Raw genomic sequence first — 27,264 nt, forward strand, 5'->3', positions numbered from 1 at the left:
CTCAGTTCTTCCTTATGCAGAATGATACTCCAGTCACCGATTTCAAAGGGTCATTTTCATCTAGGATACCAATGTGAGACTTTTAACATCTATCTATTTTAATATCTATCTATTTTAACATCTATCTATTCAAAGCAAAAACCTACATTTGGGAAGGCACAACCCAGAAATAATTTAGTGAGTAGAAACAGCAATGTTCCTTATTTCAAATGTGTTATTTGGAGCAAGATAAAAATTTTTATGTACCTTTTAAAGTAACGTTTTGTTAAGACATTCCAGAGAAGGCATTACAGCTCAATTTAACTGACTTGTGGGGTTATTTCTGGTCTTTTCTCTTAAAATTGCAGAGACTTTTAATCTGAGTTTCCCTCTGCGTTCGTCATGGTGCCCCACACTCCTCAGAGATTAGGCTGTCAATGCTTTCATCACAGAGCTGCTAATAATCTCTTGCGCTGACATTTTATACAATCTATTGTACCAGGATTATAGGACGTCTGGTTTACTCACTTGTAAACTCTAGATAATGACAAGGGCAGCTTTCTGCCTGCCCCGGGCATAACAAAACTAAAATACCAGTCAACTGGTCAGAGCTGTAACTGAGGAATAGCAGGAGTGAGCTTCAAGCCTCTCCTTTGACCAAAGAGTTATCAGTCTGAAGATATAATGAAAGCTCCTAGACATAGCACTTTAATTAGATGAACTGAGTCCTACAAAGATAAAACAGTCAGGCAAGACATCAAAATATAAACAACCTCATTAGCTGTTCTTTAGGTGTTCAAGTTACAAAAACCTTATGAGTTTTGTTTTTCTTTGGGATAATAAAGTTTTGAGGATACAAATCTAATCATGGTTGAAAAACTGAGAAAGCGTTCACATTCAGTATATGTATAGTGATAGTTGATATAATTAATAAATACAATGAGAAAAAAATCACAGCTTGGTTCTGGATATGAGTGGATATATGTATTCTGCTGCCCTCTACTGGGGATCAAAGGATGATTTTCGGTTCCATCTCCATTAAAAATCTCTTCACAATGGAAATTAAATAATTACCTGGTGAAGTTCTAAGAGCCAAACATAAAATACAGCTAATAAAAAAAATACAGTTAATAAAATACAGAAAGAATATCTCAGACTATAAACCCCAAGGGTTTGATGGTTTTTTCCGGTTAAATTGTTCCCACTTTACATTTTGGACTAAGATGATCAAAAATCTGGCAGAGCTTTTATTGAGAATTATTTTTATCCTTTAAAATTTTTTAATGTTTATTTATTTTGAAGAGACAAAGACAGAGACAGAGAGAGACAGAGAGAGTGAGAGAGCGCATGAGCAGGGTAGGGGAAGAGTGAGAGGGAGACCCGGGATCTGAAGCAGACTCCAGGCTCTGATCGGTCAACACAGAGTCCGATGTGGGATTTGAACCTACAAACCATGGGATCATGACCTGAGAAGTTGGATGTTTAACCAGCTGACCCACCCAGAGCCCCAGAATTATTTTTATCCTTAAGGACTGAGAGCTTCATTCTGAATTGAAATGAATCAGATTAATAAATTTTATCAGTATAGTTACACAGATATAAAATGTTTTGAATAGTTAAGATTTCATCTCAAGATTTGCTAATCTCTTACTGTATGGATCTGGTAAATTATCTGACTTTATTCCATGAAATAATTTTTTTGTTTCATCTAATCCTCATAATACTAGCTCTTGCTTTTAGGTAAGTACTATTAATATTTCCCATTTAATATACCAAGAAATCTAGGCACAAAGAAGTAAATACATTTTCTGAAGACTGACACTAGAAAAAACAAGTGGGGATTTGAACTCAGGCAAATCTGCTACAGAAGCCATGATCCCGTGACTCTGTTAAAGGGTTTATATGTAAAATATCCTTGTAGGACAAAATCACTCATCTATTCATTTGTGAAAGTCAGTGTACCATGGTTAATCTCAAATTTGTCCAAGACAAAAATATGTTAGGACATAACATGTACCATGATACATTACAGAAACATATCATCTTGAGATATCAATTTTAAGAGCAGGGATACTAAAAGTCAATATGGTTTATATTCCACAGGTTTTGTTCTCAGAATTCTCCCTGCTTTTCTAACCCCCCAGCTTTTGCTCATTTCCATTATCTTGACATGACTTGGTTAGGTTAATGCCTCCTAGCCTTTCAAAAGTGCTTATAATCTTTGCTGTAGGGCAATTTTCACTACCCTCACATCTGCTTTATGAGCTTGGGCAGAAAACAACAAAATACTATTTTATATGGCAGTATAAGACCGGCTGGCTTATAATAGAAATCAATTTTCTCACAACACTACAGGCTGGAAATTCAGGATCAAGATGGGCTTCCTTCCTGGCTGTCGACAGTGGCCTGATCAGTACATGCTCACAGGACCTTTCCCGCATGCCTATAGAGAGAGAGACTGCCCTTTGCCTCTTCGCATAAGGCCACCAGTCCCACAGGATTAGTATCCTACCCTTATGACCTCATTTAACCTTCATTATCACCCATTACCTTCATTACCGCCCTGTCTCCAAATACTGTCACATGGGGGTTGGAGCTTCCACATATGAACTTGGGAGGGACCCAGCGTCATCCTGTACATTTCAATAGCACTTCTCCTTTCTGAGAATGAATGCATTGGAATCACCTGTTTACTTTACCTATGTCTTATTACACACAAGTTACCACAGGCTACATGATGCAACTCTTCTGCCACTGTATCCTTGGCACAATACCTACCGCTTACTGGCCACATGATCAGTGGTGGCTGAATGCACAGGTGACACTATCTATTCTGCTCCTTGAGCACGTCTTAACAGAAAATGCCACAATCACGTAGGAGTTAAGCCTGAACAGATACCTAGGGCTTGGCTGGAGATTGAAATCCAAACCAGCCTCATGCTGCGACTAGAATAAAAAAGACAAGAAATAAAATGTGTTGGCAAAAATGTGGAAAACCGGGTGCCTTTGTGTACTGCTGGTAGCAGTGTATATTGGTGCGTCATTGTACAAAATAGTATGGAGGTTCCCCAAAAAATTGAAAACGGAAGTACCATATGACTCAGCAATTTCACTATTGGGCATTCACCCAAAGAAAACAACAACACTAATTCACAAAGATATACGCACCCCTATGCTTACTGCACCATTATTTACAATAGCCAAATTACGGAAGCAGCCCAAGTGTCCACCGATAGATGAATGGATAAAGAAAATATGGTATACATATATACAATGGCATATTACCAAGGCATAAAAAAGAATGAAATCTTGCCATGTGCAGCAACATGGATGGACCTAGAGGATGTTACACTGGGTGATATAAGTCCAAGAAAGACAAATAATACCATATGATTTCACTTATATGAGGAATCTAAAAAACAAAATGTTTCTATCTAGAAACACCCCGATAAATAGAGAGAATAAACTGATAGTTGCCAGAGGGGAGATGAATGGGAAGATGGGAAAAAGAAGTGAAAGGGAGTGGAAGATATAGGCTTCCAGTTATGGAATGACGAAGTCACAGGGATCGAGGGCACGGCATAAAGAATACAGTCGATGGTACTGTAATAGCAATGTATGGTGACAGATGGTAGCTACGCCTGTGCTGAGCACAGCATAATGTACACACTTGTTGAATCAATATGTTGTACACCTGAAAGTAGTGTAACAGTATGTCAAGTATACTTGAATTAAGAAAACCAAAAATGACACAAAACAAGCCTTGTGCACTAACTCTGCTACTGAATGTTATGACTTCCATCTCCCCCAACATTCTCTTCAAAGTGGTGGGATGACATGTCAGCTAAACTAAACACTGATCAACTGATCAACTGCCACTCCAGGGAGCAGGTGCTGCACCTATTTACGTGAGTAGTACACCAAATGAATTTCTAAGTTCTTACTTCCAATGAACAAGTTTTTCAAGAATAGGGTAAATAATTCAATAAAGTAAATCTACTGAAAAAATGATCATGTGATACGAATAGTATACTCAACAATCAGGTAAAATTATGTACTAAAAAAAACCACTGCAATCAGGCCTGTACAAAACTTTATTGTACTTTGAATAACAAGCATGTAACAAAATTGAGAGCGTGATTAGGAAGAAATATCTCAAATACGTTCCTTACAAAGGCAGTTAAGTACAGTACACAAAAATGGTTCATAATATTTTAAAGTCTGCTAAAAATATCAAGACATACTAGAATCTGTGGAGTTACCTTTCCTCTCAACTAGAGCATTTATTCCCATTAGCTTTGCTACAATGAAAGTTAACATATAGGAACATACACATATAATAAATGAAATGGAAAATGAAGGCATCCAACAAACATTCCAATTGGTAAGCAAGTATGAAGAATAGTCTTTTATTTCTGAACCAGCATTTCCTTTGAACATACCAGGTACAATGAAACTTTTTTCTAAATGTTTTTAATGTTACACAATTTGGACCATTCCCAATGGAACCAATACTCTTTCTTTGCATACTCATTAATCAAATTTGAGAATTTGCAAATACACTTAAGAAACATACAGAGGTGACATTCAAAACACCGAACAACCAGCAGCCATTGTCCCTACCCACCAAGCACAGACATTGGAATAAATGACTGGTATGGCAGTACGGTCTGTCCTAGCTGAATATCAGCTCTGATGTTATTTCCAATGACCAGACACATGTTTTGGCTAATTTACAAGCATGTGGTATGAGATATGAAACATGAAATGCAAAAATGACATGAAATTGAACTCAAATATTCTGCTGCATGGAGGCTAAATGTGAAATATTTCACAGTGACTGAAATTGACTGGCTAACAGGAAATGGTGTTTTTTTTTTATAATTCAACTTTGATTAAAATAAATGGACTCATAAGACACCCTGGAGTTTTAGTTAATACTACTAATCTAAAGGCTCTGATGTACTGAGGGACCTTTGAAATCAGTATATGTGATCCTTTATATATTTTTCCTTAAGAAAAAAATAATAATAAAAACACCGAGGTACTTTAGTTTCTTTTCAAGGGATTACTGTTATTATCTTCCTGAGATGCAAAAGACCATAAAAGAGAAGCACCACGCCTAGGTTGCTGAATGAGGCATCAGACATTAATAGTTTGGTCCTTTCCTAAATGGATCTCTTCCAACAATTACACTAAAACAAAGCGATGGATCGCAGATTCCGGGGGGGCCTGGTTGCCCTTGGGTTCCGGGTTTTCCATGATCTCCATCTTTGCCTGGGAGACCTGGGTCTCCTGGAGGACCTTCTTTGCTTATTCCAGGAGGGCCCTCTGGACCTAGGAAGGGACATGATCAATATATGAACAAAGGAGTTTGCCTTTTGATGATGAAATAGCTGATTCTGTAAGAAATGTAAATGGGAAAAAATCCTAAAAGTTTTACAGATTTGCACTACTGTGAAAAGAGGAGGTACTCTCTTGATAATTCTATATACCATCCCATTAGAAGAGAACTATCAAGAAATAATCAGTAATTTTTATAAAACCAGGCTAAGCTATATCAACATAGCAATCACCCTGCTAAGACACTGAGCTAATATTCTAATATTTTAATTGGTGGGTTGTCCAAACTTATTTTTTCCTTCCAGCCTATCTTCTGCCAATATTATTACAAATAAGCAAGTGAGAGATGAGAAAGCTAAAATTCTGCAACGTTATTGGAGTCACTTTTGTGCCATTTTTGCAGTAAAATAACTTTTCATTATACACATTTTTAGGTTTCCATATTTAAATACGATGCTATTACCGTGGCGTACTTGTGATCATTATACACACAAAGGTGTTACGGCATTAACTTGAGAACCACAGCTTAATTAGTTCAATTATCATGCTCAAAGGAAGGAGAGTTAACTTAGGATATTTGCCTACATTAACTTTGGATATTGTGTTAAAGGTGATGACTCAAAGTAACAAAAAGTACTCAGGTTGTGAAATGGAGCAGCGTGGGTTGAAGTACTTTCTACTACTAATAATTCCTGCTACTATCACTACACTAAGAAATGTTTATTCAGCATTTAACTACATCTGTAGATATTGTTCCAAGCATTTTACATGAAGACTGTTGAATCCTTTGATCCATGCAAAAGCCTCACGAAGTTGTAACATTTAAAATAATAGTAATAGCACCCATTTGCTGAAAACATGCTTGTTGCATACTGTTCCAAAATCACATGTATTAACTCATCATTTTCCAATAATTTCACAATATAGGCAACATATCATTACCATTTCACCAATCAGGAAATGGAGGCATAACAAAGTTAAAATAACACAGCTAGGGGAGGTTGATTTAAGAGTCTACCATTGCAAGTATTCTGTGTCCCTGAGATAAGCTTGGGTGACTCAAACCATTCAAGGACCATTCCAAGGAGTAGCCTTCTAAGACACCCAAATGAAAACAGGAGAAAATCCAGAATGACTGATGAATACACTGGAGGAAGAAAATCTAGTAGTTAGAACTCAGTGTGTTTAATGTGAATCATTCAAAAAAGGAAACAACTGTCTTGATTTCAATTTTTTGACATAGATTTATGCTGGTTTTCTTAAAGCCAAATGTGCAGCAACACATAGGAGCATGTAGCGATTCTTACCTGGGGGACCAGGAGGACCTTGCTCTCCAGGGTACCCAAACCCTTGATTTCCCTTTGCTCCATTTGTTCCTGGTAAGCCTGCAGAGTGTCAAAGATAGAAGTTAGCTTACTTTTCCTACGAAATCACTTCCTCCTAGATTATTTCTTTCAAAGCTGTTAATATATAGATTGAAATAAAAGTAAATCTTGGGGCACCTGAGGGGCTCAGTCGGTTGAGAGTCCAACTCTTTATTTCAGCTCAGGTCATGATCATGAAGTCTGTGAGATCAAGCTCCACATCAGGCTCTGCACTGAGGCACAGAGCTGACTTGGGATTCTCTCTCTCTCAAAATCAATACAAACTTAAATTTTTTTAATAAAAAAATCTTTTAAAAATAGCTTGCCACTTATTTATTATTACTAATGGGAAGCAGAATTTTAGAAGCAAAAATTTCTAAAATTATCAGTGATCTAGAAGGATTTATTGAGGATTAAATATTAAAAAGGAAAATGGTTTGGAATTATTAACCCTTTTTGTTAATCATAGTTGTTTATTTATTAGTTTGATTAAACATCTAAATTATTCACATAATACTAAATAAAAAGGAAAGAATTATCAACTGACATTTCACATAAACATTCAAAGACAAAGATAAGTAACTGGGGGCCCTTAGGAAGTTTGGTGGCAAAATATAATTTTTCCTATAATAGAAAAAACCTTTTCAATAAGGTAATAGAAGTTACTGAAGTCAAAATAAAGAAAAGTGTCTGTGATTTTTCTATTTAAGACCTCATTATTAAAGACTCCAGCAAAATCTCCAAGTGCACTATCAACATTTTCTAATTTGTAATTTCACAATCTTCAAACTTTAACTTTTCTCTACTTTAGAATATTACTTTAAGAGAATTGCTTCTTAACTAGTTGAAAAACTTATTTTTTTTATTTTTTAGAGATAGAGAACATGAGCAGGGGAGAGGCAGAGGGAGGAAGATGGAAGGGAGAGGGAAGAGACAGGGAGAGAGGGAGAAAGAAAAAAAAAAGAGGAGGGGACAGAGAATCTTCAGCAAGCTCCACATAAAGCATGCAGCCTGATGTGGGGCTCAATCATGACCTGATTGAGGTCATGACCTGAGCCAAAATCAAGAGTCTGACGCTCAACAGACTGAGCCACACAGGCACCCTGACAAATTATTTAAAGACTTAGGGATACAAAAAGCTTTTTGGCATCATAAAACCAAAGATAAACCCTTGCCTACTAAATTAATACAGAGTTATGAACACAAAAATTACTCTTTTGTTGTTCATCTGCTTATGCACACAAGTTTAGTACCTTTTAGTCCTCTGGCCCCAGGACGTCCAGGAGCACCCACTACCCCGGGAGCACCATCTCTTCCTGGCAAGCCAGGAAATCCTCGAGGGCCTTCTGGGCCTATAGGACCAGGTGGCCCAGGAATGCCAGGGGAACCACGTTGGGACTGGCAATGATCACAATTGTGAATTCTTCCACTCTGAAGTAAGACTGGTAGCTGAGCTTAAAAACAAAGAAACCCCACCCGTTAAATTTGAATGAGCATTAGTAACATCACTAATCATTTTGTTTCACAATTTATAGATGTCTCTCTCTTGACCAATAATCTCACTTCTAGGAACTTAACTGTGGAAGTACTTCTCTGTTCTAGACAATCATTTTATTGTTACAATTGCTTAAAATGGGGGGAGTGAAAGCACCCCCCCAAAAAGAAATTTTGTAAATTCTAGACTTCCATATTTATGAATTACCTTATCAGAATTATGCCAGAAAAGAACATTTAATTCATGGTTAATAGTGATAAACTGCTTTATTAAAAAGATTACAAAAGAGTACATACGATGTTCATTTTTTAAATTATTTTTTTAAATGTTTTATTTATTTCTGAGAGAGAGAGAGAGCGTGAGCAGGGGAGGGTCAGAGAGAGGGAAACACAGAATCTGAAACAGGCTCCAGGCTCTGAGCTGGCAGTCAGCACAGAGCCCGACGCAGAGCTCGAACCCACAAACTGTGTGATCATGATCTGAGCCGAAGTCGGACGCTTCACCGACTGAGCCACCCAGGAGCGCCCTATGTTCATTTTTTAAAAATTACTCATCTAGGGGGAAAAAACGGGAGTTTATAAATGTCCTTTATTTTCTTATCTTATTTATATCTTTTATAATTTCTACCAAGAATCAGTATTATTTTAGTAATTTGAAAAAGTTATTAAAATCTCTGTTTGAGACTTACCTCTTAATACATCAGTGCAAACTTGTCGAATAAACTGTTCTGAAAATTCTCTCCCCTGCATCAAATTATTAGGAGGTTGTAAGTGTACATATCAAGTAAAAAGCAATGAAAACAAAAGAACTAGGAAAGAAGCAGAATACATACAGGCTTCCCATCCAATCCTGGAGGTCCCTGAGGACCTGTTTCCCCCGGCTGCCCCTGGGGACCCATAGGCCCCATCAGGCCGTCCACCCCAGACTCTCCTTTCGGTCCGGTGGCACCTCTGATGCCAGGTTCTCCCTTTTCACCTCTCTAAAAACAGAAGAAATCTTCAGAAGTTCTGTTTCAATATTTCAGAAGGTGTAACTGCACCATAAAAGTCCTTAAGGATGTAGATATGAACATATACATATGTATATATAATGTTCATTATGTAGAGAACAGCTGTGAAATGCTGTTATTGATCAGAGAGGAAATTTCATATCATATTCAACTGTTATTTATCTATCCACCCACCCACCCATCCAACCCCACAAATCTCCTCTATTTTTTCAACATATTATATAGGCTATACTTATAGCATTAGAGAAACAACAAATGTGCCACAGTCTTGTTCCCAAAGAGTTTAAATTCTAGAGAGACAAATACAGAAACGCAATACTCTTTGTTAAATTTTTGCACAAAAAACTTAGCTCCTAATCTAGATGAAGGACCAATAATATTCACAAATATGCAACATTTCATACCTAATTCAACAAATCTACATATTCTGAAAATCATTATTTAATAACCACTGAAGAACATGAAGGGCATTTTCTGTCAATAGCTAGATTTATTCAGCATTGAAAATTCAGGCAATAAGGACTGTAAAGAGAGAGAGCATAATACATGAAGAAACATACCTCGCCTTTTGCACCATGATGGCCTTGAATTCCCTTGAAAATTAATAGGAGGAAAAAAACCATAATAAACGTGCAAGGTACAGTACTAGTAATGTGGCATGCACCTGTTACCACACATTTAATCAAACTTTAATTTTCAATTTAAAGTACTGACAGAATTAGTGAGAGAATTACACATGATACTCTCTCTGCCTTTTTAAAGGAGACTAATGACGAGGCCATATGCTAACAGGATAATGTAAAAATTTTAATTTATGGAACTGTTTCATTTTTAGATATTAATATTTTTATATGCCACAGGTCAAATATGTAGCTAAGAATGGGATTCTATTTGAATTCTATTTCAGTTCTATTCTGAATGTTAAATATGTTGCTATTTTAATGTAAATTAAACTCAGGTAATATAAGGTATGTTTATTATTTTATTTGGTGATTAAGGTAAGTATTGTATTGTCCCAATTTTATGTTCTTAAAATTAAATTTCAATTGAGTACTACTTATAAAAGATGGATTAAAGCAAAAGTGCCATTAAATGTGATTAATAGGGAAGAAAATACCTATTGGCCTGTGCCTAAGCCACTCACTGCTGGTAATTCAGAGATTACAAAAGCAGTGTGATGCATAATATGGTATTCTTCCCAAGTGATATTATACACACTGAGGAGCTCACGCATGAAACTCATTCACCGTTAAAATCACTGAATATGTCTGGATGATGCTATTACATTATTTCCCACTCATCTCTCACATATTCATTACAATGACAAATTATAGATGATAAGAGCTTTCAGGAAAGGCATTATAATTTCCCATTTTTGAAATTCATTATACCCTTGGGCTCTAAAATCACCCAATATCAGTTTTGTGAAAAGGGCAGAGCTTGCACGTACCCAGGTAGGATTTTATTATTTAACTTTCAGATTAAAAGTTGGAGTTCTGCAATTCTATATAAAGTTTAGTGTATAACATTTCACACAATGAAACTTGAATTTGAGTATTTGTTTTGCTTCATTTCTAGGTCCCTTAAACATGGATACCCAGATTGGACAAAAAGGAAGACAAATCAGGTAAAATCAGAGTATGTCACAGAGAAAGGTAGATTCCCAAATTTAAAAAAGAGCATAAAAATACTAGGTTTTCATATAAAAATATTTTAGTTAAACACTTTAAGATTGTTCTTTAAATATTCAAGTTTCTGCAGAAATGCTGGGGTTTCCCTCCCCGACATAACCTTACAACTGGAGATCATTTAAGAGGAAAGATGGAATAGGAAGTTCTCAGGACTAGAACATTTAGAGCTGCAACTGAAAACACCTGTCATCTGAGAATCCACTGGGATGATTTCATGAGAGGAACCCAACACACAGGCCAAGAAATTACACACTTGCAGCCCATTGTGGGATGACATATAACTAATACTGTTTACTTAAAGAACTTGGGACAACTATTCAGCTGCTGAGAAGCAACAGTTACTCTGACCCCCAGGTACTCCATCAGGGCTTAGTTACCAGTGGTGAGAAACCCAGCGTCCAGCAAATCTTGGGCAGAAGCTTTCTAAGGAGCCCAAACCTGCCCTAAGGGAGCAGAGCACTATTCCTGTGAGAAGTGAGAAAAAAACAAAACAAAACAAAACAAAACCCATTAAGGGAAGTGAGAAGAGAGTGTTATCTGTAAGCCAGTGAGCTAGCTAAGTTGTGAGCTTAGATTCCACAAGAAATAGTCTTCTTCTCAGAGAGTTCCTGTAAAAAGTTTTGGTGAAAGGCCTGGGTTGTGGAAGTTGAATGGATGAGGAAGTGAAGGTTGTCCTATGAGAAGAATGGTTTATAGACACTGTGTGGTTGGCTTAGGGAAACTTAGGGGTCATTCTGTGTTGCCAGTGAGGAGAATGGGGTCTTTGCTGGTCATGTCATCAAGTGGATCTAGGTGGAGGAGCACTAAAATTAAAAAATGCATTTACTGAACATAGATGAATGTAGGCAAACTTAGTCTCTTTCTCCTCTTTTGCTCTTGTTGTTGGCTTCTAAATTCTCAACCCTTTTTAATATCTAGCACTCACCTTCCATCCTATATTACAGACAACCTTGTGACCATAGCTTTTAGATCTTTCTCCCATGGTCTCTCAGAGATATCTCTAGGTGACAGACATAGAGACCCCTGTCCTTGAAGACATCACTCACTGTTTTATCCCCCTATCTCCAGAGCCAGTATAATTACTGAATCTGTCTTGAAGGTCACATTCAAAAAAGGTCTATCCCATGAGGGGATCATATGTACAGTTTGCCCTTTCAGCATGGACCAAGTCGGATCCGAGCTTAACTATTGGCAGTGAGGCAGCAAACAAACTACCTTTATATACAAATCACTTTTATGCTACTTTTAGTCAAATTTGGCTCTGACTGAACTTATGTGCCACATGACATTCTGACCGAAACACTACTTAATCAGGAGAGTCTAGTCAGGGAAAAAACAAAACGATTTTTCTATGTCTCCATCCCATAACACAGTCCTTCAAGATGGCATTTTAAAAAATCTCTAGTGTAGTAAATTATATCTCTGAACACACAAGAGGGAAACAAGTATATTCCTCCACTACTTATAGGCTTCAACTACTCACATTTTAAGAAAAAAAAAAAAGAGTGAATAGTAAATATGGAGATACTGCCACTGTATGGCTGCCTTTGGCCAATAACTATTGCAGGAAAAAAGTGGAATTGTCTACATTTAGCCATTTACTTGACCAGAAAAAAGCATGGAGAAGTAGGTTTCATGGTCAACAATTAGTATAGGAAAATGAAAATAGAAAACATATGATTAAAGCAAATCATTATCACCACCACCATCTGGCATTTTCTTCCTCATATGCTTAGAATGAGCACTAGGTCTACACTTCTCCCCACTCGTTTCCATTTGCAAGTAATCTCCCAACACCATCCAGCTATGTGGTTCATTATTTCATATTCCATAAAAGAAAACAAAAATACCTGTGGCCCTGGAGTCCCTTGTCTTCCATTTTCTCCCTTTTGACCCTTTAAAATTGAATAAACACCATTGATTAGCTTGCACACATATAATACAATCACATATATGACACACACTATGTCTAATCCTGTCAAGAAGAAATGTCACAAAAGCAGTGATGCAAATGTGCAAAATGATGTAAGAGATAAGGAAGTTAGTTTCTTGGAGGAAGAAAAAAAATAAGAGAGTCACCCCTAACATTAACAACATGAAAATAATTTTTAAAAATCCAATGGCTGTGGATGTTTTATTAATTTCAATGGCATGATTATGTTTAGTGTCAATTATACATACAAAAGGGCAAGAAGTCATCTTTAAAGGAATTTTTAAAAATTAAAAATACATTACAAAAGTGGAATACTACTCATACATTAAAGACTAAAAGGAATCTTTTTACAAATCTTGCCATTTGTAACAACATTGATGGAACTTGAGGACATTAAGCTAAGTTAAATAAGTCAGAGAAAGACAAATACTGTATGATTTCACTTATATGTGGAGTCTAACAAAACAAAACAACCAAACCAAGCCAAAACAAAAAATTCAATCTCACAGATATGCAGAACAGAACATGTTTGCCAGGAGGGAGGGGTGGGGTGAAGTAGGTGAAGGAGGTAAAAGATACAAAGTTCCTGCTACAAAATAAAGAACTCATGGGGATGAGTGCACAGCAAGGTTACTATAGTTAATAACACCGTAATGTGTATGTGAAAGTTGCTAAGAGAGTAACTCTTAAAAATTCTCGTCAAAAGAAGAAAATAAGTTGTCACTATGAATAGTGATAGAGGATAACTAGATGTATCATGATGATCATTTCACAGTATATACAAATCTTCAATCATGCTGAACACCTGCAATGCAGATGACCCTTGAACAATGCTTAGGTTACGGGTACCACCTCCCTCCAAGTCAAAAATCTGTGGATAACTTTGACTCCCCTCAAATTTAACTACCAATAGTCCACTGTAAACCAGAAGCCTTACTAATAATATAAATTAACATATTTTGCATATTATATGTATTGTATTATATTCTATATTCCTACAATTAAGCTAGAGAAAAGTGAATATTAAAAACACCATAAGGAAGAGAAATACATTTAGAATACTGTATTTACAGAAAAAAATTTGCATGTAAATGGAACTGAGGAGCTCAAACCTGCACTGTTTAAGGATCAACTATATAACGTTATATGTTGTTCAGACTTCAATTTAAAAAAATGCTGTTAAAAAAATCTTGAATGAGGATCTTTAAATCAGGACAAAGAAGAAAGGAAAATTAGCAAAGATATAAACACATTTGTCCATTTAAAAAACACTTGTGGAAGTCCATCATATACAATGCACAGTACCAGCCCCTAAAGTACTACTCCATCCTTATGCTGGCCAAGATAATCAGAAGTTTCTAGGAAAACATATACCTAGATACTAAAACAGTGAATGATCTAGTGACCAAAAGTTTAAATTACTCTTGTGTGTGATTTATTCATTTACCTAAGTGAATTTCCAGTATTTATTGAATGACACCTATTTGCTGGTTTGTAGGGACAGTGAAACAAAAGCAGTGTTATCAAGTTGCTTACTGTGTGGTGGGAAAGATAAGCCATTAAATCAAAAATGATGAAAATGCATAATTAAGCATCTGGGCTGGATACAGGAGAGGGACACAGGAGAGGTCATCTGACAAAGGTGCATTCTACAGGGTGGGGTAAATGACTCAACCTTTTCTTTTAACGCTTATTCATTTTTGAGAGACAGAGACAGAGCATGAGTGGGGGAGGGAGAGAGAGAGAGAGGGAGACATGGAATCCGAAGCAGGCTCCAGGCTCTGAGCTGCCAACACAGAGCCCAACACAGGGGTCAAACTCACAGACTGTGAGATCATGACCTGAGCTGAAGTCAGACACTTAACCAACTGAGCCACCCAGGTGCCCCGAAAATGATTCAATCTTAAGTGTAGGCTTCACGGATAAGTAAAAGAGAGCCAAAAAGAGTCAGTCAAGTCAGGAAGCACTTAATGGAACAGACTTTATCTTGAAATGTGTGGGGCACCAGAGAAGAATTCCTAAGCACGTGTGTAGCTTAGTTATTGCATGCTGGTAGGAGCATGAGAGGAAGCATGGAGGACACTGGTGACCCATGACAGGAAATGATTAGGGCAGTGTGGACAGGGAGAAGGGGTCAAGTTCAAGAGAGATTTAGATGTGAAACTACATGTAAAAAGAGACTGAGTTTTAGGATGACTTTCAAGCCTTTTCCCCTCAGATCATTTCATAGGTCTAACCAATTACCACGACAAAGAACAGAGTAGGAGACGGTTTATGAAGAAAGGTAACAAGCCCTGTCTTGGATATGTTGATGTGGGCATGTGAGACATTCAAACTCAGTTCCAAGAGGGAAATTGGAATATGTGGTTCTAGAGCTCATAGTCACTTCCTTAAAATCTACCTCATTCCTAATTTCAAAATTAAAGAAGTCTTAATAGTACTTGAGTATCTTCAGTAAAAGATACTGAATCAACAGCTGAAAAACAATTATTGAGACTGACCTCAGCAGATTTTCACTCTATTACTTCAATTTGTAATCTCCTTTTATGCCTCTAGAAACTCTAGAACCCTTTGCTTTTGTGGTAACACACCAAATGAAATATCATTCTAATTCACCCTAGATTTCCTCAACCTATTTTTTTGGTATGATTCTACTTCCATTTATTAGTTTGAACATGTTTTATATTTGGTATTAAAGGTTTCTTATCACATTTACTTGTGCCATATGCCATTTAAATCATTTCTGGAAACATACATACTATAAATATGTAATATTTCTAATAAATATATTAGAGGTATGGAATAATATCTTTATCTGGTTCAACCATTTGGTTTCCAAGTTTTCTACAACAATGAAGTAGAGAAGAATCTTAAAAGGAGATTTGATGTTGTTTGAAAAGTTTAGAAGGAAAAGAAGAAAGCTGAGAGTTAACAATATGATACTGATGGTGAACCAGGAAGGAGCTGGAAAACTCATGTAACAACTAAAAAGAACAAAGCCCTGATTTTATTGCCAAACAAAAATAAAAAAGTCAGCAACGTACCTGAATGCCTTTTTCACCTTCACTTCCTTTGTCCCCCTGCAAAAAGGCAGTTTAACGTCTATCATAATCTAGGATATTCTGTAATAAACATATTTTTCTGCAGGAAAGAAAAATACATGGTCTCCTACAAATTCCACAAGTGCCTTATACACAGAACCAGATTCCAACAGAAGAGAAAAAAGTCATATTATGTCAAAATGATGTTCTAAATGAATACTTTCTTGTGCTCTTACATTTGAAAGGAAAAATTACTACAATTTCTATTTTACCAGAAATAAGAAAACTTGTCTATATTGATCACAATCTTAGGTTTAGCAAACAAGCATGAGTAAACTCATTTTGACAAATGTTTTATGAAATCAAACTGAAAAATCTTCCATTGAGCTAGTGGTAGCCACAAACTTATAAACAGTGAAATCAAACATAATGCTGAAATGGTATTTTTGAAAACATATGCTTCAAAAATAACTTTTTGGGGGAAAATCCATATTCCATTATAAAAATGTTCCTGGGATTTTTCAGCTAACCATTTAAGACCAACTAGTTCAAGGCCCTTGTTCTGACAGATATTGAATCTGTAAATCAGGAAGGATAAGCACTTGTCCTCAGATGAACTTGGACACTGTTTACAAATTTCTTTTCTACCTCACCATGCTCTCTAAACATACAGAGAGTTTTGTGTTAACAGCAAACAAAACACAGGTGTTCTTTTAAAGGGCAAGTTTTGAACAAGAAATTTCTCAAAATCTCAATATATTCCCAGTATGTTTACTTAATATTCGCTAAGGTTATAGCACTTAATTGCTGCCCTGAGGGTCATCCCTGTCTCAGCAAGTGTCGCCTACTGCTCACTGGAACAAAAAGGTCAAGGATCATACTGGTTATAATAACCTATGGGTCAAGTACATGATACATGAGAAATAGAAAAATGAAATGGTAGAAAACCTATAACAGGAAGGGATATCAAGATGAAGACATAAAAGTTTGTATCCTTTCCAGAATAAAAGACAATGAACTGTATATATTTGCAGTGGCATGAACTTCTTTGACTAATGGGCAGTCAGTTGTTGCTTAAAATCACCAAACAAATTTTATTTGTATAGAGACAGCTTCAGGATTCCTTTACTTGAGGAGAAAGAGAGAAAATGAATCTAAAATGTTGCTCTCTTATCTCACCGAAACATTTTTTTATCAGAATATATGATTTGTATTTTCAACTCCTTAATTTCAAATGAAATTCTATGTAAAATAATCTTTCATAAATAGGAACTTCATGGTCAAGTGTTCTGGGTGTAATTTTTATTATTTTAGACTTTTGCCCCAGTTTGATAAGAGTAATATTCACATTTCAGTAAGCATGCCAGACATTGAATACTTTTCCTTAAATATTCTTGCAAAACTGCAAAACAATCTGATTTACAGGCTATAACTGAATAGAATGTTTATATTTTCTGAGCTGCCCTCATCCAAGGCCTTTGTCTAGGAGACAACACCCATGCAGGAACATGGAAGATGGCACAGCTATGGGCATGCGGTTGATCTTATTATACATATACTAAATGCAAACGTCATTAAAAGTATAGTCAGTCCAATTATGCTACTTTCACAAAAGGAAGACTCACAAAAGGAAAAATAAAAGTTAATTTTATCTTGGGGCACCTGGGTGGCTCAGGCAGTTAAGTGACCCACTTTTGGTTTCTTCTCAGGTCATGATCCTGAGGTCTCACGGGTTCGAGCCCCTCATTGGGCTCCATGCTGGCAGAACAGAGCCTGCTTGGGATTCTCTCTCTTTCTCTATGCCTCTTCACCACTCATGCTGACTCTGTCTCTCTCAAAATAAATAAATAAACTTTAAAAAAAGGTAATTATATCTCTTAAAAAATGCATACCTTTTTTCCTTGAATTCCCGGTAAACCCAGGTATCCTGGTTCTCCTGGGGGACCTACTGCTCCTCGTTCTCCCTAAATAACACAGAAATTACACAAAGATTGCAGACCGATTGCTTATGAAAGATATCACTATTTTTATCTCTACACAGTCTCAAATTTATAATTGATGGTTACAAAGTTTGTTGACATTTAGAGTTATTATTGCAGAAATAGTAAAGAATGAAAAGTTTATGGGAGTCCCAATAAACTTCCTGTATTTTTCCTATCTTTATAAGTTAAAATAATTCTGCTAGCATAGATTTTAAAATTTTATAAATATTTGTCATCTTTATTTTATAGCTTTAACAATAAATAATAAAGCAGTGATGAGAATAAACATAGGTGTCTTGTTTGGTTTACTAACACTTTATCTTCCTCCTTGACACTTCTATTCCTCATATTGCTACTTTAAAGAACCTATTTCATTGTTAAAAAAATTGGTGAGTAAACAGAACTAAAATTGCTAAAAATCTCATTATTGTTTTTATTTTGTTATATAGTTTCTACATCTCATGAACAGACAAGTTTAGTATCAAGAGTTGCTCACTACATAGGCCTGATTTATGTCTTTCACCACAACATATATGAATATTGTGATGGTCTTTATATGCCATTATGTTTTTAAAACATAATTTTAAATTACAGAATAGTACTTTAGTGATTTACCATCTTTAATAAAATGGTTATTGTTAAAATTAGTTTTCACAATTTTCATTTTTATAAACAATATGGGGGAGAATGTCATTGTAGTTAAATCATATGCACACTTATGTTTGTCCTTCATACATAGGGAATACTATTTTCTTAGACGTAAATTCTTTAACTGTTTTGGTACAGGTAACATTCCATGACTTAACCCAATTTTTCTACTCTCCATCGTCCCACAGGGATTATTTCCTTCATCGAATAAAGATTCTTTAAAAGTCTTAAGTAAGGACATTTTCAGAAAGTATATAGTGATGAATTATCAATGACATTCAGGTAATGTCTGTAAGATAGGAGACACAATCCTGAATTTGCTTCATGGTTTTTGGTTTGCATTTTACCATTAGTCCCAAACTCTATCACATTAACTAAAGCCTACTCTCTTTTGTGGAAACAGTTTTGCCCTCTTTACTTACTATGCCCACTCCTGAGCTACTGAGTATGACTCTAAATTGCTAACGGCTTGAAGAGAACTGAAAATCCTCTTAAAATAAACATGAACCATTTGATTTGGAGGAAAATGGTATAAGCAGGTGTGAGTCCCCACACTAAAGTCCCATCAAACAGTAAACGAAGGAATGGCATCACTTGTGAGAGTCATACACACTTTTTTTTTCAGTTACAGAAGACAGGGATCTTCTTTGGACCCTTAAAGAGTAGGTTCACATAAGCATATGGCTTTTACCATTCTAGGAAAATCAAACCAAAATATATTTGTCTTTTTTACCTCAAGTATGATAAAGTGTCCCCAAAACAAATGAAATCCCCCACTGGCCATTTTCTTTCCTGTATGAGAACCCTGTGACAGAGGTAATCCTTAATTTCATGTAACTTTTCTTAAGGAATACATATGGTAATTTCATTAAATAATGAAGGGGAATTATAATAATTTGAATGTTATTTCCAAATGTATCAAATGGTAATTACCTTTAGCCCAGAAGCCCCAGGCATCCCTTGAAGTCCAGGTTCACCTTTATTTCCCTGTCAATGCATCAAACCATTTGAATTAAAAAAAAAAAGTCACAATATATCTGATAAAGACACTTAAGGGAATATATTTTAAACTTTTTTTTTTTATTTCTAGGAGAGAGAGAGAGAGACAGCGTGAGCAGGGGAGGGTCAGAGAGAGAGGGAGATACAGACTCTGAAACAGGCTCCAGGCTCTGAGCTGGCAGTCAGCACAGAGCCCGACGCTGGGCTCGAACCCACGAACCGCGAGATCATGACCTAAGCGAAAGTCGGACGCTTAACCGACTAAGCCACCCAGGCGCCCCTATTTTAAATAAAATGTACATTTCCAACTTTGCAACTGTTTGAAACACAGACTCTGTATGTTAAGCCTATTTATTAAGAAAAACTTTTGTAAGCAAGGAATGGGTCTGCACATTTATAAAGCTTTCCAAAACTATGTTTTCAAACTTGAAGCTCCAAGTAAGGGAAGCAATTCAAATCCTCAGGGACCAGTGTTAATTAGCTGGTTCTTCACTCTGCACAGGCCAGAGCCCTGGATTTTGACATTCTATACACTGAGAATCTTCATCTCTCCCTTGTTTCACTTTCTCAGGATGACTCACCTTCAGTGTGCAATTGAAGGAAAGAAAATTGGATTCAAATGTACAGTGGCTTTATATATATATGTATGAAAAGAAAACTTTACTTTGTGTTCTTTTTCAGGATTCAAGGGTCATCCTTTCCAACAAAAGCTTGAAGGACAAGACCAACTTGACAGAGCAAAGACTATAAAACTATAAAAAGGGTGGGATATATAGAGAAAATATGTCTGCCGGCTAGTAGGAGAGGCTGTCGAAGGTAGTGCTGGTTTTCAAACACACTTTGATACCTAAAATCCCAGCCTAGTCTGTCCAAAGCTGGAACCAAACTGGGTACACTAATAATTAAGGTAATCAGCTGCCTTTTCAGCTTTTGAAAAGTTTTCTAGGTTACTTATGTTGAGAAACATGAACACAACCTTTAGACTTCATTAAAGCATTTAGAACATAACTACATTATTAAGCCACGGAACAATGGTTCCTTAAAATTTCTAACTTTACAAGTAATTCAGCACAAATTCAGAGGTGACAAGACTTGCTCCCAGTTACATGACTTGATTATGTTAACATATTCCAATGTCATTAGATAATAATTTTAAAAACTGGAATATAGTATAGTTCAGTAGCTATTTAAAAAAAAGTACTATAAACCAAATTAGAAGTTTTCCAAAGATCTACCACAAAGTTTCAACCTCATCTTTGCTCTGTTTAATACAGCATTTTTTGGTCCCACAGAATTCATAGCAGCTGAGAAGGCTTAGTTCACAAACATAGTTGACAAAACAGGCAGGGATAAACTAACATTGAGGTAAGTAAACTACGGCTGATGGGCTAACTCCAGTCTAATGCAGGCTTTTGTAAATACAATTTGGCCAGAAACAGGCAAATCCCACACTGTTTGTCCATGGCTGCTTTTGCATTACAGCAGTAGAGTTGAGTAGTTGTAACAGAAACTATATGGCCCTCAAAGATTCAAATATTTACTATCTGGCCATTTGCAGAACACCTGAGCTAACATACTACATGAGAAGAAGTTGAAGTGTTTCACTAAAAAGATTATATTTAAGAGGTAGAATTTTAACACTTGGAATCTATTTTTAACATAATAATTGCACAAGTTCAAGATGAGAGGAGACAAACTTCTTAGTAATTCATGTCAAAATAAACAAACTGATCCTGGAAACAGCCACTTGCCTTCCGGACCATATCTGCAGAATCTACTCAAGTGGCAGATGCCACAAAGTATTGTTCTAAAACCTTTTATGGAGATTCCAGTAGATTTAATTGACCTCTGGCTCAGTGAGCTAACAATGTGAAGTGGCTGATGAAATCTTAAGCTGAATTCTTAAGAATTAGAGCATCCAGAACACCATGGGGGATCCACTGTACCTCAGTTACTTAAGAAATATACAAGTACTCAGCATCTTCTCAGGAAATGACTTTGAGAAATTATGGAGAATCTCCATTTGGCAGGGCAGTCTCTCAAGGGTTTTATGCCAATTCTGTGCACACTTACTACTTCTAGGAGTCCACACAAAACTCCAAGGATTCACAAGGGTCCACCATTGGTGAAAGGACAGATACTTTTCCCCAATCACTAGGCTCCCATGATGTCTTATCCTATTTCTTTCTCTAAGTAATTTAGAAATTAAAAGTAGAATAATTAGGTTGTCTACGTGTCTACTCATTTAGCATGTCAGGGTCTATTCCTGTGGGAAATGCTTCCAAAACAGCAATTCCATCATTTCCTTTTGGAAGGTTGTCCTACATTCTCTAACCATTAAATAGTGGAGAATAGTTTGAGTCTAGCCAGAATGTACTTGATTTGACCCTTTTCATAAACAAAGAAAAAATAAAAGTTCTCTTAGCACAGGATTCTATACACCTAAAAATGGTCAAACCAGGGTATTTGGAGTTTCAATTCAATCTTGAGAATAACCTAACCTGACATCCTAAATATATATGGCAGACTTGCCTGACATTTTTTAAAGATGAAAGTAAAGATAATACACTATCTTACCCACAGTCCTGAAGGAGAGAATGCCTAATAAAAACCCACTACAAAGCATTTTACAATAAAACTCCATATACATTCTACTAAATAAAAACATCAAGAAGAGGACATAAAAATTGGAAAAAGTCATCCACAATCATAATTATTAATCCTCTATATTGGTGGGGTTTGACACTAAACTCCATTGAACCCTCTACATAGTCCTCAGTGCCCCTAATATGACAATAAAGGAGAAGAGGGTCAAGGAGTGAGAGATTCTGGACTTTTTCCAGCTTAAACAAGACCTGCTTTACATTAGCTTATTTTATATGCTTAGTTTTGTCTAAGATTTCATTCTTATAAATGACTGTTCATAGAATTGAAACCACATTTAAAACAAAATCAATATAATTAAAAGTTTTACTGAACCACATAAATGGTAATTTTTCACAGTGTTCTATCTTATTAATTTCATTTTATTTACCTTAGATCCTGGTGTTCCAGGCTGACCCGGTGAGCCATCACGTCCCATCATACCCTATATTTTTAAGTGGAAGTTTCAAGAGTTTTATTTCCTTCAATAAAAGATCATTAAAAAAAAAACCTAACTAGGCAAGATAAAACCAGCAAAGCCCTCCTGGTGTTGTTAATCAAATAAACTACAAACAGCAAAAATTCCTGGAGAGCTAGTAAAAGACAAATGTATAGAAAAGTTCATTTTTTTTTCTACAATCTCACTTTCTTTTTTATGTCATGATAACAAAGAATTAGGTTTCTTAGGATGCTTGGGTGGCTCATTTGGTTAAGTATTCAATTGCGACTCAGGTCATGATCTCATGGTTCCTGGGTTGGAGCCCCACGTTGGGATCTGTGCTGACAGCTCAGAGCCTGGAGCCTGCGTCCCTCTCTCTCTGCCCCTCCCCCCACTCATGCCGTCTTTCTCAAAAATAAATAAATGTAAAAGTAATTAAGAATTAGGTTTCTTTATAGATGCTGTCTTTGTCAACTTTACTTATAATTTCTATTTTCTTAAATGGCATTTTGAAGAGTGACAATCTAATAAATTCCCTGAATATAACAATCTCTCTTCAAGTTACAAAATGGTCATATTTTTAACTAACCATCTGATTCAAAATAAGACAATAACTTGCAACAAGGAACTGATTTAATTCGGAGTCTATTTGTTTAAATGTTTATTTATTTATTTAGAGAGAAAACACAAGCAGCAGAGGGGCAGAGAGAGAAAGAGAGAGAGAATCCTAGGCAGGCTCCATGCTTAGTGCAGAGCCTGACACCAGGCTCGATCTCACAATCACCATGAGATCGTGACCCAAGCCAAAATCAATAGTTGGATGCTTAACCGGCTGAGTCACCCAGGTACCTCTGGATTCTACCTTAAATACCATTATGTACATTAAAACACTTGCTTTCTCTTAAACACAGCCAAGGAAATGTGATGAGCAAAAAGTATTCAAGTAAGATCATCAGAAAATATGATCTCAATATGGTCATATTGAAAATACCATGTCATTACTATTATGCTTTGCTATCACTTCAGGATATTATTTCAACCATAAAATGTAAAACATACTAGTTCATAGCATAGTGTACAAAATATTAGAAATGATACTGTATTTCAAGCATCCTGATCATAATGATATTAACATACAGGAATCCCTGGAGCTCCTTTTTTTCCTAGTGGTCCTGGAGGCCCAATTTCTCCCTAAAAATCAAATAAAGATCAAATTTAAAATTGTAAATTATCAGTTCATTTCCATGAATTTCCTACCAAAGCATTATAGAATGAAAATTCAATACCAATCAGTCCAATTGGTCTGTTTCCCCTTTCGCTATTATAAAACAGAAGCAACATAGTGTAAAAAAAAAAAAAAAATCAGGTATGTGGTATCTTAAAAGATTTGGGTCAAGGGTCTATAGAATCACTAAGTCAAATATTTTTATTAAAAACTCAGGAGTGATACTGTCATTGTGTGAAAGGAATACCAGGAAGTTCACCCAGAGTTGGTGGGGAGAGACCACAGGGGAAAAACATCACGTGAAAAGATTTCTTATTTATCATAGATTAAAATATATGACAGTAAATATAAATTAATAAAAAACAGAATAGAGAATAATAGCATTTTTACTTCAATTTCTTGGACTGTGGCTAACTAGGCACTCCAAGGGATCCGAATCCTGAACATAAAACCACCACCACCACCACCACCACCACCACTACCTCTGGAAAGAACATCTTCTGTGAGAGAGTTCTGGTCTTCTAAGAAATAGATAAGGTCTTCAAAGATCCCTTATTTTAATTAAATGTACTCTGGGTTGGGGCTATGATTATGAGGATTGGAACAATGCAGAAATCTTGCCAGAGGTCGAGATGCAGGGGTCAAGAAGGCTGGAGGTATCTAGAGGGTATGATCAGCAGTTGTGAGACTGAATGGTGGGCTAACCATGGGAAGAGGGCATGAATCTTTAATACCCATGATGACCCAGGACTCTTAAAGGGGGCTGACATGGTACCATGTCATGGTACCCATGACTACCAACAGGAGGCAGCTTTCCATGCCCCAATTAGGCTGACAGAACCTATACCAATTAACATGAAGCAATGAGCTCATATTCAACAAGAAAGAAAGAAGAAACAGCTACCCACAAGACTGAGAGTTAACAGAGAAAACAAAGTACAGATACTGGAATTGTTAGAAACAGAATTAAGAACAATACATGAGATCTTTACTAATTAAAGAATGGAATCATGAAAGACTGTAAATGAAACAAGAGGCTATCAAGAGTAAAAAGATGTTATTAAAATGTAAACTTCTAGAAAAGTATGATTTTTAAATCAATTGATGGTTTCAATAGATTAGACACAGTAAAGGAAGAGTAAGTAATTGGTAAACATATCCAAAAAATTTAACCAGAATGTAAGGGTCAACAATATAAAAATAAGAAACTCTTCAGAAACATGAGGGACGAAGTTAGAAGAAATAAAATTTATCTAACTGTAATTCCAGAAGGAGGGAATAAAGATTGGAAGAGTTGTAATTTGGAGGTAATGGAAATAATACCACAGAGCCAGGAACTGAATTTTCCCCAGGATGAATAAAGTGGAATGTGTATATAGATACATGTTAATGAGTTTTAGAACACATGCACTCCAGAGGACCATGGGGGAAGAAGAAGGGGAAAAATAGTGGGGGAGAGGGAGGGAGGCAAACCATGAGACTCTTGAGTGGCGAGAACAAACTGAGGGCTGATGGTGGTGGGGGGAGAAGGGGAATGATGGGCATGGAGGCACTTGTGGGGATGAGCACTGGGTGTTATATGGAAACCAACTTGACAATAAACTAAAAATTTTTTTATAAAAAGAATACACACTCACACACACAAATAAAATAAAATAAAATGCTGTAAAAGAATCCAAAAGAAAGGGACAGATCACTTACAAAAGAACAATAATTAGAATGAGAGCAGATGTTTCACAGTTAATAATGAAAGTCAGGAGACAATAGAAGAAAAGTCTCAACATGATAAGCAAAAAATAATCGTCAACTCTGAGGTGTATACCCTACAAAAGCATCTCTCAAAAGCAAGAGTAAAATAAAGATATTTAGAACTAGATAAATCTGAAACTTTGTTACCAAGATATCTGTACTCAAGAAATGCTAAATAAATAGTTCAGAAAATAGGAAAATTATCCCAAAAGGATGGTCTAAGAGCACAAGATAGAAAAGAAACCAAGTAAAACAGAAAACAATGTATAAACCCAAATTAATGTTATCCATATAAAACAACAAAACAAAAACTAATTATAAGGACAAATAATATTTTCTGAAATTATATCACATTGGAACAATTAACTGTTGCCATGAGTGTGGTAAAAATGTATTCTATGTGAAGATATCACCACTTAGCACTTTTAATAAACAGATCCAGGCCCAAATCTTTCAACTTTCATTAATACTCACTTTTTGTCCCATTAACCCTTGATTTCCAGGAAATCCTGGTATTCCCTAGAAAGTAATAAAGTAGAATCTTAATTTTCAAAATATATATTATATACACACACATATCTATATATATGTAGACTGTATCATTCAAAAAGAGTAAGTCCTAATTGGATTTTTAACTTGTAAATAATGCATAATTTCAAATTGGTAATATCCAATTAGAGTATAACACTGCTACTGATAATAATAATAATAATAGTAATAATTTTAATACTATTTTAATAATCCAATTTTGGAAAAGAGAAAATTTATGAAATTCAGAATTATATGAACATACACTGATATTTAAAGTTTTAAATAAGGGCTTTCAAAAATAAAAGCTTATGAGGATATTAATTAACCTTGGTTCTTCTTTCAGACCAAGTGATAAAATAAGGATATTTCATTGACCATATTCCTTTATTATTTAAAATGAATAATGTAAGAAAAACTGTCAACACGTAGGGGTTCAGATTCAGTACAACAGTTCCAAAGGTGTCCACTGCCTCACAACCGTAATTAAAAACTAATAAGACTAACCAATATCCTCCAAATTGAGCCTTGAAACACATAGGAACCTAACTTCCCTGTATGAAATTCGGCAAACTTTCTCCTAATGATTCCCTTACTGATACCATCATGAAGAAGATGCAGATCACAGTTGACAAAGAAACATAGAGAGCTCTTTCACATGGCTCAATCCACATGTACAAGTTGTCTAGCAAGTTTCAGAGAATATTAATGGTCATTGTATAAATTTGAGAGTAACAATAGCCATTCGTTAATGGGAAAGCAGTTTTACAGTCAGTCTTCACCAAAATAATCTTTTATCAGCCAAAGCAAACAGTGATGGTGCTAATCAATTTTCATTTTTATTCATTTTTCTCAGCTCCTTTCTCAATGACACTTCAGTTGAAATATATAACATTTCTATGTATGTATCTATATGGACAGACTCTGGCAGGAAAAAGAATTTGAAAGACAAGGAAATTGGGCCCCATTGGTATTTCTTTGAAAGTCCACTGTATCATCAGGGCTTTCGAAGAACAGCAGTACTTGTCAGAAAATCAAGGCAGGTGGTAGAGAGGCCACTGTCAATGAGATCAAGTTATCTTCTATTCCAGGGATAGTTGGCCACTAATTTGATTTTCACATCTTGCTTTTATTAGCACAACACTGGTCAATGTGTTAGCCACAGTTATAATTCAAGACACATGCATAAAGTTTTA

At 35.8% G+C, this 27,264-nt stretch overlaps 1 protein-coding gene across 2 annotated transcripts in view; it reads right to left on the reverse strand.

Annotated features, from left to right (window-relative positions):
- Positions 1–4,055: 4,055 nt before the first annotated feature.
- COL21A1 (collagen type XXI alpha 1 chain) overlaps positions 4,056–27,264 on the reverse strand; it is a 180,355-nt gene continuing 157,146 nt past the window's right edge. For both annotated transcript variants that reach the window (XM_077769075.1, XM_077769073.1), the window contains 13 exons: positions 26,015–26,059; positions 23,704–23,757; positions 22,519–22,572; positions 19,419–19,472; positions 17,748–17,819; positions 15,859–15,894; positions 12,732–12,776; positions 9,751–9,783; positions 9,014–9,160; positions 8,870–8,924; positions 7,940–8,140; positions 6,630–6,707; positions 4,056–5,316 (listed from right to left, as the gene is read on the reverse strand). In XM_077769075.1, the coding sequence (XP_077625201.1) occupies positions 5,129–5,316; positions 6,630–6,707; positions 7,940–8,140; positions 8,870–8,924; positions 9,014–9,160; positions 9,751–9,783; positions 12,732–12,776; positions 15,859–15,894; positions 17,748–17,819; positions 19,419–19,472; positions 22,519–22,572; positions 23,704–23,757; positions 26,015–26,059 (1,062 nt within the window). In that variant the 3' untranslated portion in view covers positions 4,056–5,128. The remainder of the gene's footprint in view (positions 5,317–6,629; positions 6,708–7,939; positions 8,141–8,869; positions 8,925–9,013; positions 9,161–9,750; positions 9,784–12,731; positions 12,777–15,858; positions 15,895–17,747; positions 17,820–19,418; positions 19,473–22,518; positions 22,573–23,703; positions 23,758–26,014; positions 26,060–27,264) is intronic.

This window comes from Crocuta crocuta, unplaced genomic scaffold (assembly GCF_008692635.1).
Source record: "Crocuta crocuta isolate KB4526 unplaced genomic scaffold, BGI_CrCroc_1.0 scaffold205, whole genome shotgun sequence".
NCBI lineage: Eukaryota > Metazoa > Chordata > Mammalia > Carnivora > Hyaenidae > Crocuta > Crocuta crocuta.